The sequence below is a fragment of the Agelaius phoeniceus genome, chromosome Z (assembly GCF_051311805.1).
Source record: "Agelaius phoeniceus isolate bAgePho1 chromosome Z, bAgePho1.hap1, whole genome shotgun sequence".
NCBI classification, from domain to species: Eukaryota; Metazoa; Chordata; class Aves; order Passeriformes; family Icteridae; genus Agelaius; species Agelaius phoeniceus.
In genome coordinates, this window is record NC_135303.1 from 56,762,748 (window position 1) to 56,789,088 (window position 26,341).

The 26,341-nt window shown below is 37.5% G+C and overlaps 1 protein-coding gene across 2 annotated transcripts in view; it reads left to right on the plus strand.

Moving 5' to 3' along the window:
• The window catches only part of AGTPBP1 (ATP/GTP binding carboxypeptidase 1), a 66,217-nt gene that overhangs the window by 33,412 nt on the left and 6,464 nt on the right, over positions 1-26,341 (plus strand). The window contains exons 19-27 of one of the 2 annotated variants that reach the window (XR_013180143.1): positions 1,368-1,455; positions 2,161-2,305; positions 5,026-5,179; positions 5,950-6,130; positions 7,493-7,622; positions 7,980-8,111; positions 9,766-9,942; positions 13,566-13,707; positions 15,133-15,270. Coding sequence is in view for 1 of the 2 variants with exons in the window: in XM_054652608.2 (XP_054508583.2) it covers positions 1,368-1,455; positions 2,161-2,305; positions 5,026-5,179; positions 5,950-6,130; positions 7,493-7,622; positions 7,980-8,111; positions 9,766-9,942; positions 15,133-15,293 (1,168 nt within the window). In the remaining variant the exon portion in view is untranslated. Of the gene's footprint in view, positions 1-1,367; positions 1,456-2,160; positions 2,306-5,025; positions 5,180-5,949; positions 6,131-7,492; positions 7,623-7,979; positions 8,112-9,765; positions 9,943-13,565; positions 13,708-15,132; positions 15,294-26,341 lie in introns of those variants that run through there. The other variant, XM_054652608.2, reaches the window with a different exon arrangement.

Genomic DNA, 26,341 nt, shown 5'->3' on the forward strand with positions numbered 1-26,341 from the left:
CAGCTGTTTCCTTTCCTCCTCCACAGGATTAGTAGTATTCATGTTACCAGTTTAAATTCTTTATTTTAATAGTACTGCTAGAAAATGTTTTGATAGCTGTGATTAAAAAGAAGAAATGCATCTTAAACCAAGGGCTGTCAGTTTTTTAAATGATGTTTTGTTGTGAGTCAAAAGCAGAAGAAATTTACTCGTAGCTGCAACTACAATTGTCTTAGGGACCATTGGGCGGGGAGGACAGCAACAAAGCTTGTTGATTCACTCAGATCAAGAAGAACAACAGTTGTCATCGTTAATCCATTTTTGCATAGGGGTAGATGTGAATGTAAGGGGACACATTCCAAAACAGTTGTGTCTTATTGATGGTAAGGAAAAATAAATCTACTTTGAAATACTGGGGTTCTTAAATGAACATCACTGTCTCTAGTAAGTAGTGTTTGCAGTGTGTGCCTCATTCAAACATTTACAAATGGCTGAAAATACGTTTCTTCCTCTTGTCTGGGATTGTGTATGTCACTGAGCTTAAAACTGTTTGTTTTTTCCTGATATATATTCTAAAATTTGTCCTTTAAGAAGGAAGAAATTCCTCCTCCCACCTCGAGCTTCAAAATTTTTTTACCAAATGATATTGTATTCTCCTTTGCTGTACACTTTCCTCCACACTGATAAAGTCACAGAACACCAGGTAGTTTGATCAGTAATAAGATGCTTTTAAGTTACTTATTAATCCTTATCAGTCAGTTTAGATTTTTTTTTATGTTGTGCATATTTAATAATTTCTTCTGATTTTTTCAATACACTGATTGAATCAGTCAGTGTGGTTGGCTAATAATCTAGATTATAAATAAATTATACTCAATTAGTATGTATTTTTTCTCCTCTAACTTCATATTAAGAATTCTAGGTAAGTATACTATCAAAAATAGACTTTGAAGAGTTACTTGTTAAAAAAATTGTCCTGAAATATCAGTTATTTTTCAGTTATTTACATGAATGGATGATAGCATCAATTTTTTGTGTACTCTGTGAAACCTTTTCATAGTGTGAATTGGATGGAGTGGAACTGAATACTGCTTGTAATCTACCTTTCATGCAAACCTCAGCTTTCATTTAAACATTCCATTTTGGTCTTTCACAAGTCTTGCTCTTTTCTTTAGTTGTTATTTTCTGAAAATCAGCAATCTTTTGTCAACTGGTTTAAAAAAGCACACAGTACAATACCCAGACATTAATGAAAATACACTCAGATAGTGAGTGAATAAGTAGAGGTAATTTGTAGACTGGTGTGAAAGTGGTGATGTTAATAAGTTTCTGCTAATAAGTTTCTGTTTAATGGTAAGGATTAAAGTGAGTTGCATTTCTTCTTTCAGGTATGCAGCCCCTCATGTATTCTGTTCAGGAAGCACTACGTTGTCGACCGTGTTGGACTCGTGTTGGGACAGATATTTGTTACTACAAGTAAGTACACACACAGACCAAACATACAGCAAATCTTCCACTGAAGATTAACATGAGGTACAGTTTTTGAGCAGAAGTTTTTTCTGCATTTGATAGTTCTGTTACTCTGTTGTGAAAAGGGTTTTTTTCCTAAGTCACTACAGAGAGTAATATATGTGATAGAAATATACAAGGTCTCATTTTGTAACCACACCACTTATATTTAAGCTGTTAATATTTTATATTTTTCTTAGAAATTGGACACTGTTTCTGGGAAGCTTTTAAGGGAATGTATATATGTATGCTTACTTGAAATCCTATTAGTAACTTCCAGTAATGCTGGTCTCATGGTCCTTGTGATGAGCCTTGTGTAATCTGTGGTGGAATTAGAGGAGTTCTAAAACACAGGATCAGATGGTGCAGCATATCAATATGTAATCCTTCTTGGTTGGTAGCTCTTTGCTTGCTTACTTTTTCTGATTTTTTGTTTATTTTGTTGCTTGTTTTTGTTTGCTCACCTTTTATCAATGTAAATGAATGTGTGTATCACTGTTACAATAAAGTATCTTTAAAGCTGGTGGGAACCTGTATTTAACCTGTATGTACATAGGAGAGAAATACAGTCACTGAAAGTCCTTCTGACTCTTAGCATGTGTATTCAGAAATAATAAATAGTATGAAAAAAAATTACTCTAATGTGTGTATTACCTTCATTTTTTGATTTAGGAATCACTTTTCAAGAAGTTCAATTGCTGCTGGGGGCCAGAAAGGAAAATCCTATTACACAATTACATTCACTGTGACTTTCCAACACAAAGAAGATGTGTGCTACTTTGCTTACCATTATCCATATACATACTCAACTTTAAAGGTGAGAAGCTGTATCTGTTACATAAATGAATACTTATAATATTAGTATAATATATCACAATAGTGACTGAATTAATTTTGTTTCTTTTTTTTTTTTTGAAGTTCAAAATGCTCCTTTCAAGGGAGAATTTTCATAATATTAGTATTTAGGTTGACAAAATGTATAGGTTGTTCTGATGAACAGTCCCAGGAAAAATAAAATTGATGCTTACAGGCTTAATGGGTTTCCTGGGTATCACAAAGATGATTATATGACTGGAGCATCTCTCTTATGAGGAAAGACCTTGAGCAGAGATGACTGAGAGGGGACCTCTGAAAATATCTGAAGTGGGGTTGTCAAGAGGATGGAGCCAGGCTCTCCTTAGTGGTGCTAAGAACTGGGACCAGAGAGAGCTGGCACACACAGATGCACAGGAAGTTCCACCTGAACATGGGAAGGAATTCCACCACTGTGCAGGTGACCAAGCCCTGGAACAGATTGCAAGGAGAGTTTGGGGTATCTCCATCCCTGGGGATTTCAAGGGATTGTCTGGACACAATCCTGTGCAATGTGCTATAAGATGGCCCTGGCCCTGCTTGAAAGAGGGAGGTTGGACCAGATGGCCCACTCTCATCCCTTTCAACCTTATGCTTTCTTTGATTCTGTAATAATTGACTGGAAGCCATGCTAATTTGATCGAATATTTGTGTTAAATGACTTATATCCTGCTGTTCTACGTATACTTCTTGATAACTAAAGCTGCTGTAACTAAGATAATTAGAGATCTTTTTAGATTTATGAATTGCCTAAATAAGTCTTCTGAGCCTTTTAATACTAAGCAAAATTCATTTGGCTAGAATGTCTCTTGTTTTCCTCTGTTACAGCAATAAAAGTAAAGCAGAGGATTCAGTGGGCAGTATATAGCAGCTTTAATTGCAGCTTTTCACTTTTCACTTTTAAACTATGCCAGCTTTTGAAGAGGTACCTGTTAAGAGCTGTTATAAGCAACTGCTGCTTCCAGCAGCTCCTGGTCCTGGAGGTTCCTCCTGCCCAGCTGGTGGAGGCCAACCAAGGTACCTGGGGTCTCTGTCCCAGGCTGATGGACATGGCTCCTGCTTTCCTGTTTGCTTATATATTCACTAGCAAGTCTGAGTATGTATCCCAGGGAGAGAAAGAGACTTATGCACACATACTTGTGCATGCCTACTCCTGCTGGGCAGGGCTGGCTGCACGGACTGGCACAGACAAGGCACACTCCTGTGTAACACTACAGTGACTTGCACAGCAGGTACAGACACCCCATCCTCCTCTGCAGTTGGTGTGGATTGCTGTTCACTAGAAAAAGTACAAGCTGTCCTACTCTCTAGAATTAGAAATATGTTTGTGGAGCGCTGGCATGGCCCATCTGTGCCATAGCTCTGCCTCAGTCCCAGGTCTCTCTTACCTGCTGTCCCGGCCTCCAGTTTGCAGTCTAGCCCAGCCTGATGCTCACTAGCAAACAGATGCTTGCATTTGCACGCTCATCTCAGAGGCATTCTGCACTTGTGGCCCTGCCCAGATGCCAGCATGGACTGTCTGCCTGCTAGATACCCCTCCCTTGACTGGGGCCCATACTGCCTGGGTAGTTTACCTTGAAGTTTGCTAGCAAGTTTCACGTATGCCGCCACACACCCCGGCTACAGGAAAAATGTTCATGCTTCCCCCCCACCCAATCCCTAGCAACTGTTACCAGGCACGTGGTCATGTAACCCATGTTCATGCTTCAGGTGTTGTCACTGAGAAACTCAACCCTTCTTGTCCCACCAGATGTGTTTTGATGGACACACTGTCCTTGCCTCAGTGGTTGGATACCAACACCTTTACCCATTGCAGTCACTGGCAGTGAGACATTCCCTTGCTTCTTTACTGACACCACTGAGTGAAGAGTGCTTACAGCTCCAGCTGCTGGAGTCTGCTTTGATTCCAGCAGTAGCTGGGACCTGGGACACACAGTCTGTGGTACCCACAGAGATGCTCCCAAGAGGCTGGCTTCTCCAGCTACTGCTGGTGAGACCCTTGTGCATTCCAGCTGTTGACCCCAAATTGACTTACACCTGTCCTTTTAGTTGCACTAGTCCACATAGCAGTTGGATGCACAGGGTAGAGAGTAAGGCTGCGCAGAGATGGCTAAGGCCAGTCTGTAGGAATCAGGTGCTTGAATTTTGTATGGTACCACACCCCCCTCTTGAATGTCCCAAATTACCCCATTCTGCTTGTTTATCAGGCAACTCTCTCCAAGTCTTTGTCTGTAGGTTCTTAATGACCTGTTCAAAGAGAGACTGGTGACTTTGGTCTTTGCTATGGTTTCCATTACATCTCAGCTCTCTGTTCCCATGTATTGATTCTTCCTTTACTTATGACCTCTTTTTGCAGTGAAAAGGTCCCTGATCAGATAACCTTAAAGGAGCAGAGGTTCTTACCTTCCATATACCCTTATAGTACCATCTGTGTACAATAATTCACCCTCTTTTCCTTCCTCTTTCTCAAAGCAGTTGGAAAACCAGACTCTGTAAAGAGAAGTATTCAATCAGTCAGAGATGTAGAAAATGGTATTTCATGGTCAAAATTATCCTGGAAATTTGTATATTGTTTAGAACATCTAAAAGAAAGATCTGTTAAATAGTACCTTTGAATATACATATATGCTGTCATATGTGACTGCAAAGAATTTGAAGTATTTTTTCATTATTTTTGGTACGAAGATGCATCTTAGGAAGCTGGAATCTATGCACAACCCTCAACAGATATATTTTCGGCATGATGTTCTCTGTAAGACCCTGGCTGGCAACAACTGTCCATTAGTCACTATTACAGCCATGCCAGAGTCCAATTACTATGAACATATCTATCAGTTCAGTAAGTATAACTCTTCTTTCTTATCAACTGAAAATAATAAAATAAAACTAGGTATTTGTAGAAAAAAAATTAGTCTTAACCACTATGCAGTGTAAAAATAGCAATCTAAAATAAGGTTAATACATTTTGTAAAGCTGAGAGGCATCAGCATTCAGGATTTGTTTTATATTTAATAATACTTATTTGTGATAGTGAAATAAAGATGTAAATATCTGTAAGAGTAAGAGTATATATAGTGTATATATATGTAAGAGTATATGTGTAGAGTATATATGTATTTTAAATTTTTGCTGCTAGGTTTGTAAATTCCATTTTGCAGACAGCACTTCTTGGAAAAGAATACTGGACAAGTAACTTTTTTCTTAAAATGTTGAGGTTTTTAGCTTGTCAAAAAAATCTGTCATAAAGCTAATATCTAGCTGTTGTGATTTGAAGTGAGCTTTTGCCATTTCCTGATTTATTTGTCACCTCAGTATTTTTCTTGGCTATTGGGAAAAAAGTAATGAAAGTTGAATCGTAACTGCCAGCTCAACTCAGTTGTGTAATTGTCAGATCAAATTTAAAGCTCCATTGTGTAGTTTTGTAATTAGCAGTCCTTTCAAAAATGTTGTGGCAAGCTCTATCAATAATACTCACACCCAGTAACACTCAACTTATAAATGTTTTTTGTGTTGTTATAAATACAGTGGGCTATTGGCTCTTTTTCTAACCAACGAACTGTTTACTTAGCTTAAATTATATTTTGCAATTTCTGTGGATATCTCTTTTAGGGAATCGTCCTTATATATTCCTGTCTGCTCGTGTGCATCCTGGAGAGACTAATGCAAGCTGGGTTATGAAGGGAACACTGGAATACCTTATGAGCAATAGTCCGAATGCACAGTCTTTACGGGAATCTTATATTTTCAAAATTATTCCCATGCTCAATCCAGATGGTGTCATCAATGGAAAGTAAGCATATATTTAATCACAAATATTTAACCTGTACTCTAACTCTTTACATCAATATTTAAAAATAAATAATCTAAGCTGATCCTGCAAAAGTGCAAATGCAATATGTAATGTGATAAAAAAGCAACAGACACTTGCAATATTGCTAGGATTTTTGGCTTCTTAAAAGGCAGTTACATTCCTTGACAAATTTCAATTTTACAAAAATATTTCCAGTTGTTCATGGATGATAATCATTCCTATGCAATTTGACATGAAATTTTTATTGTCTCTCTGTCTTGGATTTCTGTAGGAGTTTTATATGAGATCACACCTGCATTTAGAAAAAGCTAAACAAGTTCATGGTGCACATAAATAAAGGAAGTGCCTTATATTTAAGAAAGTCTTTTACATAATTTTTTTTAAAAGCTGGGAAGTTAATAGGTGTGCAAGAGAGAGGGTAATAGATTATCCTGGTTTGATTGAAGTTATTAATAGTAGTTATTTCAACACTTTTATCAATAAATTTAAGGGGTATTTCAGAACTTGTTGAAACTGCTATGAGTAAACATTGAGCAGTTTACATTTACTTGGTTGCAGGGAATTCTTGTGAAATGGAAATTTTGCTATGGTAAAATTACAGTTTCCATTCATCTACTATAGGTAGTATTTTAAAAGGTTTTGTGAACAAAATAATAAAAGTAAAACTAATTATAGATTTCAGTAGAATCTTGTCTTTATATATGTGAAAGAATGTATATATTAGAATACTTGTAATTAAATAATTCAGGATACAGGGACAATTAAGAAGGCTGTCCCAGCAGACACAGTCTAAAGGCAAATGTAGTGAAGATGACTGCATGATCATGAAATCCTGCAAGTTTAAAAGTTCTTGCTGATAGCTGACTGAATACAGAGATGATCTTTTTGTTTCCTGGGTTGTTTCAGGTTTTTTTGTCCTTGTTTTTCTCACAGCTCCTTGTCTCCTAACAACTTCACATTTCAAGTATTAGATTTCTAGTTGACATTAGTCTCTAAATTACTGAAGACACCAAATTGTAAAGATACCATATGTATGAAATTACTGATTTTGAACTAGAATTCAGATAGAATTGTAAGCTTTCAGTTTCAACAGCAAATAAGTAATTACATTTGGCTTCACCTAAGAGGCTACTTCTAATTTATTTTTAGAGTTTCTGTAACATAGTTTAAAACACCCCAACATTTCTATTATTTGGCATGTTAGAAAATTGAAGTTTATTTCTTGCCAGACTCCTTCCAAAGAAGCAGTGTTGATGAGGAAAACTTGAGGTGGGGGGGAGGCTTATTTAAAAGTATGATAATACAGACTACATCATGCGTTTTTCCACCCCCCCACAATAGCCACCGTTGCTCTTTAAGTGGAGAAGATTTAAACAGACAGTGGCAAAATCCAAATCCAGATCTGCATCCCACTATTTACCATGCTAAAGGGTTACTGCAATATCTGGCTGCTATAAAACGTTTGCCTTTGGTAAGTATGTGTGTGTAAGCAATTCTGAATTTTTTTAACTTTGTCTATGTAGCTAGTCTATAAATTAAACATTTTGATATGGTCTTGTAAACCATGTCACACTTAAATTTGACTTGGAGAACTGGTCTTCTGCAAACCTGTAGATGTAAATCTGTTACATTGGCTAGGCTAGAAGGTTAAACCTTCCTTAGATGAATCACTCACTTTTTGTCTTAATGAGAGTTAATTATATAAGGGATTGTGTTGCCTAATTCTTTGGAACATTCTACAGTACTAATAAAAATTGTCTTTCTATTACTTTCTTAAAATTTTGATTCCATATGCCTTGAGTTTATTTTGCCAAATTATTTATTATAGGTCTACTGTGATTATCATGGTCATTCTCGTAAAAAGAATGTATTTATGTATGGCTGCAGCATCAAAGAGACAATGTGGCATACAAATGTTAATGCTGCCTCTTGTGACCTGATGGAAGACCCTGCTTACAGGGTGAGTTTAACCTTTTTTGTACCTTTTATTTGGCATGGGTTTGGAACATGCTTTTCAAATAGCATCCTGATCCTATCCTATGCAAATAATGACTCTGTAGCATAAGCAGACTTATTTAAAATCACCTCTTTTTACTTTGTGAGTGTTCTTCAAAGTACACTTCATGAAGCTTTAAATATTATACATAGAGTGCTTTATTTTTTTTTGTTTCTTTACACCAATATTTACCTTTCTTTGTGTTTAATATTACTTTTATAGAAAATAGATGGAAAATTTGCTTCTGTGCATTTATAATTGCTAGATTAAAAAACAAGTTATTGAGGCATGGCAAAAAATATTCTAGCAACAAGGCAAAAAAACTGGATTGTTCTGAGAGATACTTATTTTTGTCTATGGAAATATGCAAGATACCTTTTTATTTATTCCTTTATATAAAGATGTGTAGTTAAGACATGTGCCCCTAATTAGGTATATATAATAAACTTGCACAAACACATCCTCTGCATTGTATAAGCTTTCAAAAAGGCAAAAAATTTAGAGAATTATGTGGTTCTTGGAGTGTTACCTATTTCTTCTGTGTGTCTCCTTCCATTGCTGCCTCATGGGAACTGCAAACCTGTGTTACCTATAGGTGTGCAGGCTCTGGGTTTTTTTAAAGATTCAGAGTTAAACTTCAAAAGCATGTGAATGCATGTTAAAACACTTGTTTATGCATCCTTGAGTATAGATGCTTTCTGGTTATTTTTTTCTCTTTAAGTCTCCCTCACCAAAAAAAAATCTATGGCTTCTTGATTTTCTTGTGTGATCTCCTGGATGTTGAGCCAGATGCCAATCATATCTGCTACTCTAACACATGTATGTGGGGTTTTGTCACTTCAGTGTGCACTACTGTAGTGCACAAAAGACAGTAGTCAATAAGGGCTGTTGGAAAAAGCATTTCATTTTCAAAAAGGTGGACTAAAACATTTGGGCAAGCTTGCACTAATGGGTTATGTATTACTACTGAAATAATAAATTTGAAGCAGTCATGTGTTTTGTCTTAACTGACACAAATAAAACCTGGAAAGAACAGTTATTTACCAATAGTCAAATATGTATATTTGTGTGACCTTTTCACTGAAACTGTCATGTAAACGGAACTGAACTTTGATTCACATCCTTGAAGTGAAATGTGCACCTAGTGCTTTGCTAATATGAATGAATTTTATGTGTTAATAAAATACTGCTTTTGTTAGGTCTGTAAATGGGATTTCTGAGACAATCTGCAGTTGAATTAAATACTTAATGTGGAGTATGTGGCACACTTAATTTGAGCAAACTTAGCTTGGTGTGTTAGGAGGGATGGTGATTAGCTGGAGAATTCTGTATTTAATGTATCCTGTATCCTGATCCTTATTCACATGACTAACAATTTTAGTGACTGAACCTGAAAAAAGGGATTTTAAAAAATAGGAAAAGGCCTGAAGACACTATTACTTGAACACACTGAGTTTTGAAAACTCAAGATGGAGAATTGTTGCTTTCTTATTTTTTTAATGCAAACTGCACCAAGTTTTCTGGTAATGGTTTGTGATTACATGGTCCCTTTTCACCTCCATCCATATGGGAAATAAAAGAATCACTGTTTTTTTTTTTTCAAATTGCTGTCCTGCAGGCACTCCCCAAGATCCTGAGTCACACTGCCCCCGCATTCTGCATGGGCAGCTGCAGCTTTGTAGTGGAAAAGTCCAAGGAATCTACAGCACGAGTTGTTGTCTGGAGAGAGATAGGAGTACAAAGGAGCTACACAATGGAAAGCACATTATGTGGATGTGACCAGGGCAAGTATAAAGTAAGAGGATATATCAGTTATTATTTCTTACTTTTTAATTTCTTCCCTTTTGCATTGGTATCTTCTTCTGTAACCCTGCTTGCTCAATTCTTGCTTGCTTTAGGCTTTTGAAACCTTTCAAGTTCTGGGTAGGCTAATGTTAGGATGAAATGATATAATTTTCAGCTTTGTAGGTTTCATAGCAGTTATGCTTATGGGCTGTTTTAACAAGATTATTATTAATCATTGCTTGTAGCACATGTGTATGCATGCAGTTAAAAAAAACCAGACTATTCTGCCCAACAGATTATTAGGATTGGTTAGTAGTATATGCCAATACTATAATAAAAATTTCCTTTACATATGGCAATTTCAAACTTCACCATGGCAGATCATGGTTCTTCAACAGATATTTAGCAGTGTCCCTTACAGAATTTTCCCATATAGCTGGAAAACAGGCTTACAGATCAAAACACTTTCATACAGGCTTACTAGCCCTACAAATGACACATCATCTCTGAACTCACATAGTTGTGTGGCTTCTTGATGTAAAATTTGTTTTAATTTTCTCTCCTTGAAAAGTGTTAACAGGGCTGCATACCTGAAAACAAAAGGTGACTCTGTTGGTAGTGTCTCACTAAAAGACACCATGCATGGAAGGAGTGGATTTCCTCTGCTTGAAAGTTGAGTTTAGGCATGCTAATCAAGAAAATGACCACAAGCCTCAAATAAGGTGCTTGACAGAAAGAGGATCAGAAGGCTGAGTGGGACAGAAACAAAAAAAAGAGTTGAACAAGATATATTTAGTATGCTAATGTATGCTCCAACATCTGTGCTTATATCCCTGTAGAGTAGGAAGGCAGATGTTTTGTTGAGAATTTCAGTAGGCCTGTGAGCACTACTTTTTGTCAATTAACAACAGATGCATTCCTGCTGTTGTCAGAATATTCCTCAGATGATAAAGCTCATTATAGAGCTTTAAAAAAAGATAACTCACCCACCCAATTTGCTTATTTTGAAATTTTGAAAATATTCTTAGACATGGACCTGCATGGCTTTAGCAGTGTTGCTACAGGAAGTACTTAAGAAAAGTGAATTGAAGATGCTTTGTGGACAAACTTTCAAGATGCTTAAACCTCCAAAGCTATTCATCAGTAAGGAAAGAAAAAATGGCTGAATTTTGTGGAAGAATCATTTACTCAAGAGAAGAGCATTCTTTTATGTCATATAAACTTACTGATGAGACTAAATTACTCTTCTGCCATTCATTTTATGGAGTAAAGCAATTTGTAAGCTCTTAGTCATGCTCTGAATATACAGGAAGATTCTTAATTTTTTCTTCACTATGATAATGCTCAGACTTATTAAGAAAATATATCTGAAAAGTCAAGGTGACTGGACTTATCAAAGAGCTGCATTTCTCCAGTAAGAAGATGAAAAAGATGAAAAGGCTTAAGCCCGAGGTTTTTGTGGGGGCTTTTGTTGTGTTGTTTGGTTTTTTTTTAGGTTTATTTGAGATTTATTTTGTGGAAGGAGTAGGGCCAGTAAGTCTGTCAATACGGTTGCAGTATAAATTAGATTACATATGTCAAAATATGTTATTTCAAAACAGAGAGAAGCTGAACTATAGAAATTCCCTTCCCTCCTACTTCCCATCCTAAAGGACATGAAAGAGTTCAGATCTGAGGGACGGAAACATAAAGGTCTGAAACGCTTTGCAGTCTTATTCTGGTTTGGCATCCTTGCTGAATTTTGTTCAAAGCATGAAAAGGATTACTTAACAATTTGGTTCTTTGTGGAAGAAATACTGAGTCTTTGCCAAGATGAACATAATTTTTCTTTTTATTCTAATTTATTTTATTTGGACAATGATGAATCTAGACTATTTCCAGCCAGGAAGCTGTTGAGCTGAAGTTAGCTAGTCTTATGTCTATTTAGGATCTCTGGTGTTAGAGTTGGCTCTGGAAGTAAATTTTTTTGAGCTGATCATATGGAATCTTTGTAGTCTGTTGACAGTAAGTGCTGCAAATATAGGTCAGTCATCTGTGATTCAGGATATGGAAAAACAAACTTTCAGGTGAAAGAATTCTCCAGGATCTACTATGGAGCATAATTTAGATGCCAGACAAAAGAACAATGTCTTCAATGATTCAAGCCACTTTGCTGATTGAAGATTAAGACATTTGAAAGTACTGCTTGACTTTTAAGTTAAGTGAAAAGATTTTGTTATCTGGCAATCTTACAACGCTCATAAAGAGAAGACTTCAGGAAATAAGGATTTGGTTAAAAAATTTCTCAGTAACTAAGATTTTTCAGTCTTTAGAATTTGAGTTCTCAGCAATGATTATGTCTTTGTAACCTCTGCTGAATAAGAAATCAGAAGATCTACATGATATTTTACTGACCAATTGACTTATACGAATCTTTATATGTCTGTTTTCCTTTTATTACGTAGGTATTATAGGAATATTCTTCTCCATTGAGGTCATAGTCTGCTGTGCCTTTGTTTTTTATCTTTGCTTTCAAGTGGCAAAATTTAATCACTGAGATACTCTATTGATATGAAGGTACCTTCATGACATGCTTAGTAAGGAAGACTTCAACCCTCCATCTAAAATTTTACTGTCTAGAAGAAAGATAGTTGTATAAGATTTAGAGAAAAAAGAAATTAAATTTAGTTTAAAAAAAAGAAGCTATGATGCGGTGGCTTGAGCTTAAAAGCAATGCCTGTAGTGCATAAGTAGCTTAGCCTCAGTTAAAGGTACTAGAACAACAGTTGAAGATCATTAGAAGATAAAGAAAACAGTGCAATCAAGGCTTCAGTGAAAATGAAGTTGACCTCAGGTCCCTTAGTAAGGGCAACTGATGGTGGTCATGGTGACTTCCTGAACCAGACTTTGGATCTTGTTTCTGGGAAATGAAGAGGTTTGGCTGATGGAAGAATCTATTAGGAAATTTGGTACTTGGCATTTGTGTGATATTACATTCTCCCTTATGATTAAAAGAAATTAAAGAAGCAAAGCAAGATTTGGCATGAGGCTTTTACCACAATTGTGTAGACCCTTCAGTGTAATAAGTTCAAAATTTATCCTTCTGGTTTTGCCCAGTTATCCACCTCCAATCTGCTCCATTTAGGTTTCTCTTTAGTTACATCCTCTTTCTGCTGTGCTAAAAATAGCAGCCACAGAACATGCACACGCTATTTATCTTTATAACAATTGTCTTTGCACTTTTCTTCATGCTGTACTCTTGTCCTTTTTCAACTTAGAGACACTCTGTTAGACATACCTTGTCTATAAGGAACCTGCCAACTAATGATAAATTCTTCAGCAACAAATGCAGTCAATAACTGGAAAAGTTTCTGAACCATCAAGTTGTGCACATTAGTAACCTGTGTAACAGTGAGATTACTGTTACCTTTCCCCTTCCTCTTCTACATACTTTGTTGCCTCTTGACCTTAATGTTATTTTAATCTCTTTGGGGCAGGGACTGTGTCTTCCTGTGATTAGCGTAGTGGAGCCCCAGCTATGATTGGGGTCTTCGAAAGTTAATGATGTGCAAACAAATACAAAACAAAGCCAAAAAATTGGTCTCTGTGGATAAGGTACTGCACTGAGTGAGGAGAACTGATTTCTGTTCCCAGCGGGGTCAGTGACATGCTGTGAGACACTGTGCAAATCGCTTCAACCCTCTCTGCCTCCATTTCTCCATCAGTACAGTGAGGATAATTCTTCCTTTATTAATAAGTGCTTTGAAACCTACAGCACAAAAGCATTATAAAAGAGGTAAGTAGTATTACTATTAAGAATAATACTCAACTCTTCAACTCTTGTTCACTGCTAACAGGTTTCAGTACCATTTGGCTGGAGGATGGCACTGTTCAGAATCATGGATATAGATTTATCTTTCTTGTTACTAAAAAGCACCTTGTTTATGAGTACTATCAAGGAAAAAAAAACTCAGAAGAAAAATCAAACTTTTCTTCTATTAAGTATGTTCAAAACAGCACATGGAGAATGTATGGGCTGTACCATTTCTGGAGCAACATACTTTCTTTTAAGCCTTGCATTTTAAAATGCAGTGTCAGTGTGGCAACATATACAAAGCTTGTGTGTTTTTTCCCTGGCTTTTGGTAAAAAGATTCCTGCTTCATTCTTTTGCTTTATGCTTCTTTCATACTTGATGACTTAGCTTACCACCAATTCCTGGCTCCTCTGTTTCCCTTTTGTATTGTCAAAGCTTCTTTTTAACTATTCTGTATGTTAAGGGGTTGAGAAGATCCAAGCTAAAGTCTTTTTAGATTCTCCAGAGATACAGAAATTGCAAAGGGGGAAATTGAGTAGAGTTCTGCCACTGAATTTGTTAGTGTATATACAGTTAGTACTAGCCAATTACATAACTCTTGAGGCTCAGTCTAGATTACACTCCTTTTATAAAGTAGTTGAGGTCAGAAGTTATGTCCCTATATACTGCACTTCTGGCTAAATTAAAAATGTAGAATTACCTGATGGGAGGATTTATTAGATATGTAAACTTGGAGAGCATTACATAAATTCTACCTTCTAAATAGTCTTTGCAGAGGAAAATGCCTGGCTATGTAATTCAAATTAGAAAAGAGCTATAGCTTTTGAGAACTTGCTTGTTAGTTTTAATTACTAAATACGTGAATAAATGCTTTCAGAATTAACACATGTAGCCTCTAACTTATAGGTGGGAAAGAGACATCTGTCTCATGGAGTAACTGCTGCCTTAGGTACTCTTACCTATGTGTCAAAACATAGCAATGAATTTGATCACAGCTATGATATTAATTTTCTCCTTTTTAAAATTCTGTTTGATGAAATTTATATTGAGGAATCTTGTATTTCAAATTCTTATTTTAAAATAATTTATACTTATGAACCTATACATTATCTCTGCCTCTTTTCCAATACTACTGGGAAAAGATTTGTTAATTTTGGGGTGCTAGAAGTGTAGCTAGGAAGCTCCCAAAAAGGTCTGTTCAGCCTTGAAGGAATCATGTAGGTGTTCCTGAGTCTTCTCTGATACTCTAAGTGTTTATTCTACAAATTTGATTTGTTCTGTCTTTAAAAGCAAGAGAATATATTAAATAAAGTAAGAAAATATTAACCTAAAGAGCTATTCTGCAGTATGTGTGTGTCAATCTGCCTGTACCTATTTTGTATTTTTAAATCTTATTTTCAAATTAGGGATTGCAGATAGGTACAAGAGAACTGGAGGAGATGGGAGCAAAGTTCTGTGTTGGCTTGCTGCGTTTAAAAAGAATGTCCTCACCATTGGAATACAACCTGCCTTCTAATCTGTTGGATATTGAAAATGAGCTAATTGAGTCAAGCTGTAAAGTGACAAGGTAGTACACTTTTATTATATTCTCTTTTTCTTTTGGGAAAAAAAATGCTGTTTCTCAAGTGGTGTAAAGATTCTTTCCACCATGTTCTTCCACTTATCAAAAACAATGCGGATGTGTTGTGACGTTACTGTAACAATAATCTGAATATGTTGGAGACCTATTGTGTTAATTCAGTTGCTTCAATGTTTGAAAGAAAACAATACAGACAATTAGACTATATTTCACATTTGCAGATGGGATAAACACTAGCAATTTTAATGTCATTTGATAGTTATTGCAGGCCATAAAATTCAGTAGTAGATCTTAGGTCTCAATTGTCTCTTTCAAAGTGGGTTTGTTTTTGTTTGGTTTTTTTTTTGTTTTATTTTGTTTTTTGATTTGCTGTGGTATTAAAAATGTGTTTAAACAGACCTAAAGTATGTGAAGTAAAGCAGTAAGAACTGTAAGTATTTTTTCCTAACTTTATTTTTCTTATTTCTCCTCTGGTGGAGACATATAATGAGACTTGAAGAATTTAAAATACATGAAATAGTTTGGGTCACTAAAGAAATTTGTATGTTCAGTAACCAGGTTACTAAGTTGCCGGTTCTTAAAGCTGTAGATAGGCTTGAAAATGTATGCATATGTTGCATTTTGCCATTCATGTAATTCATCACTGTAGTATCCCCATGTACATGGTAAATAAGGATGGACAGCCAATAAGTGATTTTGAATGTACAAACATATTTTTCTGAAAATGTTGTTGACAGACTAATAAAGCTGAATTCCAGACTTGGAAAAAAAAATCATTGGAAAGGAGTAAGATTTACATGATATATTATTTCTATGAATTGTTTTCTGTAGCTCCAGTTTACCTAAGGCAATGGAGTGGAAATTTGGGGAAAAATGAAATTTGTTACTGCTTTTGGACAGCTGAAACAAGGAAGTACTTGACAGTAAGACTTATATTGGATGTAAGATTAATAAGCAATTTGTAGAACATGGGAACCTACCAGAGCTATGGGAGGGCATCTGTGACACCCTATGACAGGGAAATAGTGTTTGTTTTCCTCATTCAGACCCATCTGTGTTCCTGGAATGTTGAGTATTGGCAGAAATTGGAGTTTGTTCATGCTTACCATTTACAGATAATAATGAAAAGCGAAGCATAAGCTAAAAGGTGGTAAAAACAATAGGAGTAACAATAGGAGGATGTGCTAGGAAAGTGGTTAAAAGTGTATGAATAGTAGGGGTGATATGCTGGCTCCAGGGATAGTTGCATCTCCGCAGTATCATTTGCTTACTAGCTGAATGTCAGATGTTTGTAGTGACTAAAATTTTACTGTCAAAACAAGTTTCATGCTGGGTTAAAGCTGAGTTAGTGATTCCTGGAAAAGATAGTGTCAGAAAGTGGGTTTGGGGTAATCAAAGAACTTCTGTAAGTGTGTAAGTAGTAAAAGAAATTTTAGGGGAAATATGGGCCTACAGATAAATGGGACAGGAGCCCTGGTGACACAGAACATGTGAAAGGCTGAGGTACTGACTTCATCTTAGTGTTTACTAGAAAGATGAGCTCTTGGTGTGCCAAGGACCCAGACACTGGGGAAGGATTGGAGCAAGGAAGGCCTGCCTGTGGTGGGAGAGGAATGGGTTGGAGAATACCTAAGCAAGCTATTCTTACCTAGGTCCAGAGATGCTCATAAGATGCACCCGCAAGTACTAAGGGAGTTCACTGATGTCACTGTGAAGCCACTCAATAATTTTTGAAGGATCATAGTGATTGGGACAGGTGTTTTCAAAGGAAATCAGATGTCCTGCCTGTCTTCAGGAAGAACAAGGAGGAGCATCCAGGGAATTACAGGCTGGTCAGTCTCACTGTGATCCCTGATAAGGTGATCAAACAACTAATCCTGGAAAGTATTTGTGGCTATTTGAAGAGGGGGTGTTCATGAGTAGTCAGCATGGGATCCTTCCCCTTTCCTCAGCACTGGCAAGGCCTGCACACCTGGAGGACTGTGTTGTTCAGTACAGGAGTGTCATGGACCTTCCAGAGATAGTCCAGTGAGGAGCTCCTAAGATGTTGAAGGGTCTGATGTTCCTCTCACAGGAGGTAATGATGGGAGAGCAAGGACTGTGAGTCTGGAGTAGAAGAGGCTCAAAGGCCTGCAGTATCAATGTATACAAATACCTGAAGGGAGGTTGTAAAGAAGGTAGAGCCAGGCTCTTTCCAGTGGTATCTGCTGACAGGCTAAGAGAACAAACTATAGAGGAAATTGCATTAACCATTTAATACATACAAAGGTGCCCTAGGTTTGGCCAGAATAGGGTTAATTGTTTACCATAAACAGAAGGGGGCCTGGCCAAACCCTTCTGTTACTTGATACCATCTCATCACTTGTCAGGGGCTGGAGTAAGAGACTCCCTCATTTCTTGTCAGGCTGGGGGGAGAAAAACTGTGGCAGGTGAAGAGTCTGGTATTGCACTTTATATGTAAATTATTCCATTGTGTTATTAATATTGCTTCCTTCCTTCTCTCATTGATGCTTCCAGTAAATTGTTGTTATCTCATCTTTTATTTTTACCTTTGCTCCTCCAGTTCTTGACACCATTTCCAGAGAGGGGAAGGAGAAGGGGAAGGGGGTGGAGAAAGTGAGCAGCATCTGGTTCAGGAGAATCTTGGTGGGGGCACTGGGCCATGACAGATTTATACATATATATATATATATATATATATATATATACACACATATGGTCATTGTGAGGATGCTCAAATAGTGGAACAAGCTTGCTGTGTAGGATAGTCTTATCCCAGGGGATATTTGAAAGCTGTCTTGATGTAATTCTCAGCAAACTGGGTGGCCCACTAGAGCAAGGACGTTGGGCAGAATGGCCTGCTGAGTTTTCTTTCAAAAAAGAAAATCTTTTCCCCCTGCTTTGTGAAAAGGGGGAGAAGCCTACAAGTCTTTTCTCAAAAGGTACTGAATGCTGGTGATCTGGGAACTTCAAATTTAAGTGCTAGTGTAGATAATTAGAATACAGGGTTCTAAAAATCACAGATTAGTTGCATTTGTCTCACTCAGAACTTAAACAGCCAAGATCCTGTTCCCTTGGCATTTCTGTCATATAGGCCATCCTGGTTCCATCCGGGACAAGTTTAATTTTTGCAGTACCTAGGAGGGATGTTATTCTATACCACCTCACATCGTTGTCAGGCACAGCGGGAAGGGACTCTCTTCAGGGAATAAGGGGTTCCTCACAGTGGAGAAAACATGGCAGATGGAGCAGTCTGGTATTCTGTGGATCATTTCTTTTCTTAGATTTTTTGTTATTAATATTGTTGCTGTTACCCTTCACTTTCTTATCCCATTGCTGTTTCCAGTAAATTGTTCTGATCTCAACCTTTTGTGATCTCTGTATTTTGTCCCTCCAGCTGGCAGGGAGGGGAAGTGGCACATGGTTTTACGGGAGTACTGAATTGGAGAATACTGTTCTTAGACCACAACATATGCTTTAATAATTTTTTTAATAGTAATTCTTCCATAAATACAGGCTGACTGTTGAGCATTTTCACTTGACAGCTATTGTGGATGGCATCTAAATGATAGCCTTTCAGCCAGCACATGTGTTTCTCGAGTTCCTCATGTGCAGCATGTTTAACTTGGAAATTGTGCCTACATGTTGCACCTATTTATCATACTTTTTTTTTTCAATTGCCACTACAATTAGTTAATAAGAATGTGATATTTTTCCCATTCATGTTATATCACTGTCAATTTTATTGGAACTAAAACTGCAGCATAAATGTGTCTCTTTGAAATACTAAATTTCACTTACAGCATTTTGAACCAAGATGTGGTTGTGAGCAATTAATCCATGACAGTGGCATTGAAAAACAGCTCCAGATTCCCATGTAACTTTATATTACTGGCTGCCTCAGGCATGGGATCTCAATTTTCTATTGCGTCTTGGGTTTAAGTGAGCATCCTAGTTCACAGATAATGACTATTGTCTGGAAAAAAGTTTTCTGGAAAAAACTAGCCATTATCTGTGAATTAGCCATTATCTGCTGGATTTCTGTTTGTTAATGTTACTTAGAGAGGATTTTTCATATGAGAGCATCTGTTGAATTGAGGAAAGTCATCATACACAAGTCACCCCCCCTTAGTACTTAGTATCTGCTAGGAAGCTAAAGACACATCAAAACCACTTAGTTTGATGCACATAGTTTGAACTTCCTTTACTAGCTAAAATACTTCATTGATCCAGCTATCTCTAAAAAATTATTATGTGTGAAAACTAATTGCACGTGAAGTACAGCCATGCTGGGGACAGGGGAAAACTGCCTCTGACTTGGTTTACATTTCATTGCTGGGAAATGAGTGGCACAGGGACTGTTCTAGCCTGGATTTTCAGGAAGCACTGATAAAAGACTTAGTCCTACATAAACATAATGTTGTGGGCTACATATGAGCACAGGTAAAATGTAACATTAGGCTCATAATAAGCTTACTATTACTGAGACTATATGTGGAAATATTTATCATCCTGAACTGTGAAAAAAGGAACCAGTACTCTGGAACTTAAAAAAACCTAGCAGGTTCAGTTCCATCCAAAAGACTAGATCATGAAAATCACAAAAATAATTGTACTGCAAGATGAAATTTTAAATTGGAGAGAGATGATTAAATAACTTCATTCAATGTATTGAAACTGAATTTATACCTAGAAATTTTTTTTATAAAATGGTTTCCCCTAACATGACCTTTGGGTGTTACACAGCTAACAATGGTGAAAGGTGATAACCAAGTGCTTCTGCACTAAAGAAATTAGGAGAGTGGGAAAAAATCAGATTCTGTGCATGTAGGAGTTAATATTTTTAATCTATATGGAACACTGACATAAGAAATGTTGAAGTTTATTGGAGGAATCTGTTAACAACTGTTTAAGTCCTGATGGCTTTATTTCTTAAAGTCATTAAATGTAAATCTAAGAACACTAAAACATAAACCAGAAAAATGCACAGCATGAAGTGAGAAATAGGTACGCTGCTCTCAGTGTTCACCTAGCAATACTGTATAACTTGGTGATAATCTGTGATGGAAAAACTGAATGTGTGGATTCAAACTATTTAATTTAAAATATGGCATTAAGACTGAAATGAGTTGTGCATTTGTACCTGGGTTTCTGAGCAATCTGATGTCCCTGACCACAGCAGGGGAGTTGGAACTAGATGATTGTTAAGGTCCATTCCAACCCAAGCCATTCTATGATAAATAAGAAACTACAATTTTGTTCACAGGACCTCCAATATTAGCAATAAAAGTGCCATATATTATTCAAGTTTGCACATTATCTTCTTTTATTCTTTGCCAAAGGGATCAATACTGGCATAGGTGAAGTCAAGAGGTGGTCTCATTCTTTTGTTGCCAGAGGCTGAGAAGCAGAGTTCTGCTGTATACCTTAGGCCATATTTTAAAAAATCTTTTCAGCCAAGGTGTGCATTTATTGTTCACTGCAGTGGTAAAAATATACAAAGAACCTCTGTCAAGCAAAGTTTATAAAGTTTTTTTCTCTTCCTCTTCAGAGACAGTATGGGTCAGAATAAAGACAGTTTCTTGTTTTATATGTCCAAACTTCAAGTCTCACTTTTCTAGGACAACAAAGAACTGCTTATATTTTCTTTATGATTTGCTGCTTTTTACTTATGATTAGAGACAAATTAGAAGCTACTTACAGGAAAAGCAGGTAAAAAAGTTTGTCAATAGGAAGTATAAAACAGAATATTTTTACACAGCTGTAGCATTCCTGTAGGGTTACAGTAGAGCAATTACTAAGATTGTAGTTACTTCCTTTATTTTTGGATATTATACTAGTATTACTTTTGACCAAAGCACAGTTTTAATGTTTTCAAGACTAAGCAGGCAAGTTTAAACACAGAAGCCCTGATTTTATCTTTTGCAAATGATTTTGAGGGTTTTTCAAATTCTTTTTGGTTTTCCAGGTTGCAATTATAATGACCAAGTACATGTTAATATTTTAGAACATATTGCCAGTATTTCATTACACATAGGCTGAATTTGCATGAGTTCATTTTGAACCATGTCTGAAACAAGAAAAATAAAGCAATAAGTAGATTTATTTCCCTCTGGCAGTGAACTTCAACCTTTTATGTGATGAATAAAACACTTAGTTTTTCTTTAATTATTTCCAACCCATTTGACAGTGTTTTCATCCCAGTTCCAAATGGAAAAGATTAGACTAAATGTAATACTGGTCTTGTATTGAGAATTGTAGTTGTTGTGCTGACAGGTTTGATAGGGTCTATATGCAATGAAAAAAAACATATGACCACATTCATAACTGTTATGACTTACTAGACTTATGCTCTGCTCAAAAATTTGACCACTTTTTGGAAATTCTAGTTCACTTCAGTTATTCTTTTGAGGCTCATTGATGTGTTCTAGAACATGGTGTAGTTGTGTTTGTTAATTTTGATTTAATTATAGCAGAGAAGCAGACTGAGCTTTGGGATCCAGCATGTTTAGAAAATGGTAGAAAAAGCAGACAGCCAAAAGGAGCTGTGGGAAGGGGAAAACTTGATGAAAAAATCCATTTCCTGCACTTAGTTTTCCACTTGAGAAAAAACATCAGACTAGTTAGGCAAGGAGTGAGTGGTATATGCAGTGGGAGTGTGTACAAAGTCTTACAAGGGATTTCTGTAGAGGCTGTTCAGATAAAATCTGGTTTTGTCCTATTTTTTCCCTCCCTCTTAATAACTCTTAAACTTTGCCCAGACATTTGGATATTCCTAATCTTCTTCACCTGGGACTAAAGGTTTTTTCCTTCTTACTCTCCTGCAGCGTTGAAGCTTTTCTTGGCCTTTCTTCCAGTACCTTAGGAGTACGGCTGTGTTGAAAAGAAGGCATCTTATAGTGCAGCTTTTGTCCAGTCTGTCCCATTCTGAATGTTGGAAGAAAAAGCTATTAAAAATCAGATAGAGAATTCCACTTGTGGGCTTGGTAGCAGTGCCCATGCACCAGGCCTCTGCTCTGGCCTCAGTGAAAGTGATTGCTTTTAATTCTGTGTAGACTGTAGTATTCAGAGCACTGTTTTTCTTCTCTAGGGCAAAATGAGGAAACTAGTAATCAAGGGAAAAAACCCTGAACAAACAGAAAACCAGTAAGTGTGATGAACTGCTTATATGTTCTTCATACCATTCTTTAAAGTTTTCTTCTACTCTTGATGACCCAAATACTGCTACGGCCCACAGTAAATGATTGATGAATCCCAGCTGATTTGATTCAGTTTTGAATTTCATAAAATGTATTTCAGGGTGACAACACATTGAACATGTCGATGTTACTTGTGATTAAGCTGTGGAGTAAAATTTTGTAACTCTAAATGTGAAGATACCTAAAAAAATAATTAAAGAGGATTTGTATGTCCAGCTTCTTATGGCTTGGAAAAGCATTGGATACATCCTGTTGAACCTTGGAAATTCCCTTGAGAAAATTTCCTTATTACTTACAAAAACTACATAGGTTAAGAGTAGCTGAAGTGGACTGCACTTGTAGTTACTTGTGTGATGTTGCCTCCTGCAGCAGGATTGCTAATCTCCAGGAGAGAATATAGACACTAAAGAGAAATTAGAAGGGAAAGTATGAAGAAACAATTCCTTTGTGATACTTGTAACTGTCTTTCTCATTGAAGATTTTTTTTTTTCCGCCCATGACAAAGCAGTTTTAAAAGAAATCATTAGTACTTCAGAATTCCCTCTCCTTCCTTTCCCAACTCCCCAGGTAGCTGCAACTCTCCATACTTTGACAGGGAATATTTCTTAATTTTTTGTTCCAAAGTTGTAAAATGTATACACATCCCCTGGAGTGTCAAAAAACTGCTGATCTCCATGGGGTTCAAATTGGTAATGGTTACGTCTACCTTGTGGATTAATTTTTCTGTAATTGAGTCTTGTGGATAATGAAAAATCCCAAGTATATCTTTTATGGGACAATAAACATATTATTTTGAAAAAAATATGGTTTGAGCATTAATGTAAATGAAAAACACATGGTGAGGTAATATAGTTTTAAAAAATAATAGAGTCATAACATGGCTTGGATGGGAAGGGACATTAAAGATCATCTAGTTCCAACCCCCCGGCATGGACAAGGATGCAACCCACTAGATTAGATTTCTTGCAGCCCCATCCAACCTGATCTTGAACACTCCCAGGGATGGGGCATCCACATGTTCTTTGGTCATCTGTTCCACTGCCTCCCCACCTTCACAGTAAATAATTTCTTCATAGTATCTAATCTAAATCTCTTCTCTTTTAGTTTATTAACATTACTTCTTGTCATATCCCTTTCTGACTGTGTAAAAAGTCATCCTTCCTCTGTCTTGTAAGTCCTGTTCAGGTAATGGAAAACCACAGTGAGGTATCACTGGAGCCTTCTGTTCTTAAGGCTGAAGAACTCTAGCTCTCTCAGCCTGTCTTTGTAGGAGAGATGCTCCAGCCCTCTGAGCAGCTTAGTGGCCTCCTCAAAACTCACTCCAAGAGGTCCATATCTTTCTTGTGCTGGGGACCTCAGAGCTGGATGCAGCACTCCTGTTGGGATCTCCCCAGAGCAGAGCAGAGGGGCAGACTCCCCTCCCTTACTTTGCTGACCATGCTGCTTTCGATGCAGCTCAGGACATGGTTGGCTTTCTGGGCTGCAAGCTCACACCAGTGGCTCACGTCCAGCTTTTCATCCACAAGGCTTTGCAGGGCTGCTCTCAATGACTTCTTTTCCCAGTCTGTGCTTATGTCTGGGATTGCTGTGATCCAGTTACAGAACCTTGCACTTGAACTTGTTGGACTTCATGAGGTTCTCTTGGGCCCAGTTCTTAAGCTTGTCCATTTGGATGGCATCCTGTCCTTCTGTTGTGTCAACTGCACTGCTCACCTTTGTGTCATCTATGAACTTGCTGCAGGAGCACTTGATTTCACTGTCAGTGTCATTGAGGAAGGTTTTACAGGGCACTGGTCCCATGACAGAGCCCTGAGAAATCCCACTTGTTATCAGCCCCCATGTGGACATGGAGCCTTTGACCAAAACTCTCTGGCTGCATCCATTCAGGCAATTCCTTGCCTATCAAACAGTCCACTCATCAAATCCATGTCTCTCAGATTTGGAGATAAGCATGTCACATGGGACACTGAAGACCTTAGAGAAGTGTAGGTTGGTGACGTGTGCTGATCTTCCTGTATTGGCTGTTGTAGTCATCCCATCATAGAAGGCCATCAGATGGGTAAGGCATGATTTGCTCTTAGTCTCCAGTTGTGGAGAGAACACTGTGTTCCTGATCCCTTCAACGTCTTTCCAAGAGACATGAAATCCCTTTTGATATTTCACAATCTCATAGTTACAACCTTATTCAACCCTGCATGAAAGCATAGGAGTGGTTGATACTCCTCTGGTTTTACCAGTCTTGGTAAACTCTTTGCGACATGATGATAGTGGCCCTGATAGGCAGGAAATCTTGCTAGAGAGGCTGGAGGGTAAATGGCTGCTTCCCTGTGTCTCAGTGAGAATTCTCCAGTAATTGCCATGCTTCATGCACTTTTGGTGGCACTCGTTCTCGTATGAATGGTTGATTGTACCAGTTTTGTAGCATTCTCCTCTTCTTGTTCTTGACTACATATTGTGGAGTTTTCTCCTCCGAACCTCATACTGTCGTATTTGTTATGTAGGGGCGATTTGGTAGCAAGGGGGAGACTCTTTCTTTTGCTCCAAGCAGAGATGAGGTCCAGTCTCCCTTGCTTACAAATCAATCAAGCCTATCTCAGGGTTGGATGCTAATGTACCTTCTGTTTCCAAGGTCTTCCAAGGCAGCAGCTGCCTCTCTGCCTGTGTCAGTGCATAATCCCATACCTCAGTCTCCTGCTTGGATTCCCAGATCGTATGCTGCCTGATGAGCTTCTCACACAACATGGCAACCTGCAGAAGGCAGGTTATCCATCTGGGCACAGTTGCACCCATGACAACTACCTCTGCCTTCAGGGCCCAGGGGGTCTTTCAGATTATGGAGTTTCCTGCAGCTGAGGGTCCAGGTGGTTCTTTTAGTCTTCAGCAAGTCTATTTGGGTCTAGACATAAGGTGGCTGTGGTCTCTCTTGGTTTTAGTCTGACAGCTGTGATGTGTAGATGCCATTTTTGTTACAGAAGGAGACTGCTTCCTTTTCCTCCCCAGGGAGAATTAAGTGGCCTTTTCTGCATGCCCTTCCTGGAGAACTGCTGTGCCACGTCCTGACCATGGCACCACGCCCTGGTCACTCACACTTTCCGGGGCCATTTAAATCTGCTGGCAACACTCACACCATGTCAGCCTCACTCATGAGAGCTGATGGTTCCTGGTGGGTCTCTCAGCTCTTACTCATGTTTCTCTGACATTGGAGGCCCTGCCCTGCTTGTTCTAGTCCTCAGCCCCTGGCTGCCAGTGCTGTTGCTGATATCATTGCTGTGTGTCCCTGGCTGACCTTAATAATTAAAGTATGCTTTAATTAATAATTAAAATAAATTTTAGAAAAACATTGTATTAATTCCTAAATTCAGTGTATTTAGTGGCAGATGATGAAGAAAATATTCTTTTAAATGAAAGAGATATTCTTGAAGTTCTTCATAAACTCGAAGAGCATAGTATTATATCAGGTGTATTAATCAGGCATTTAGGAATTCATCTTTTTACCCATAAAATGTTTAGGTAAGATGTGCAGAACTTCAGGATTTCATATAGTATTCTCTTTCAACAGCCATGACTTCAAAGAAAATACACAAATCGTGGCATCCTTTGCATTACAGTACTGTAGGTGTGGGATAAACAACCTCTGCTAACCTGAGCAAAATAATAGTTTCCTTTAAAAGGAAAAGCAGGAGGTGTAGGAGTAGAGGAAGAAGGATTATTGAGCAAGTTAATTAAAAAGAGCCCAAGGGAAAAGTTAGGAAATTAAAACCCATAGAATCAGCATGACAGCAGCTAAAAATATATCGCTACAAGATATGCTGAGGGTGGGGAGCAGCAGGGAAGCAA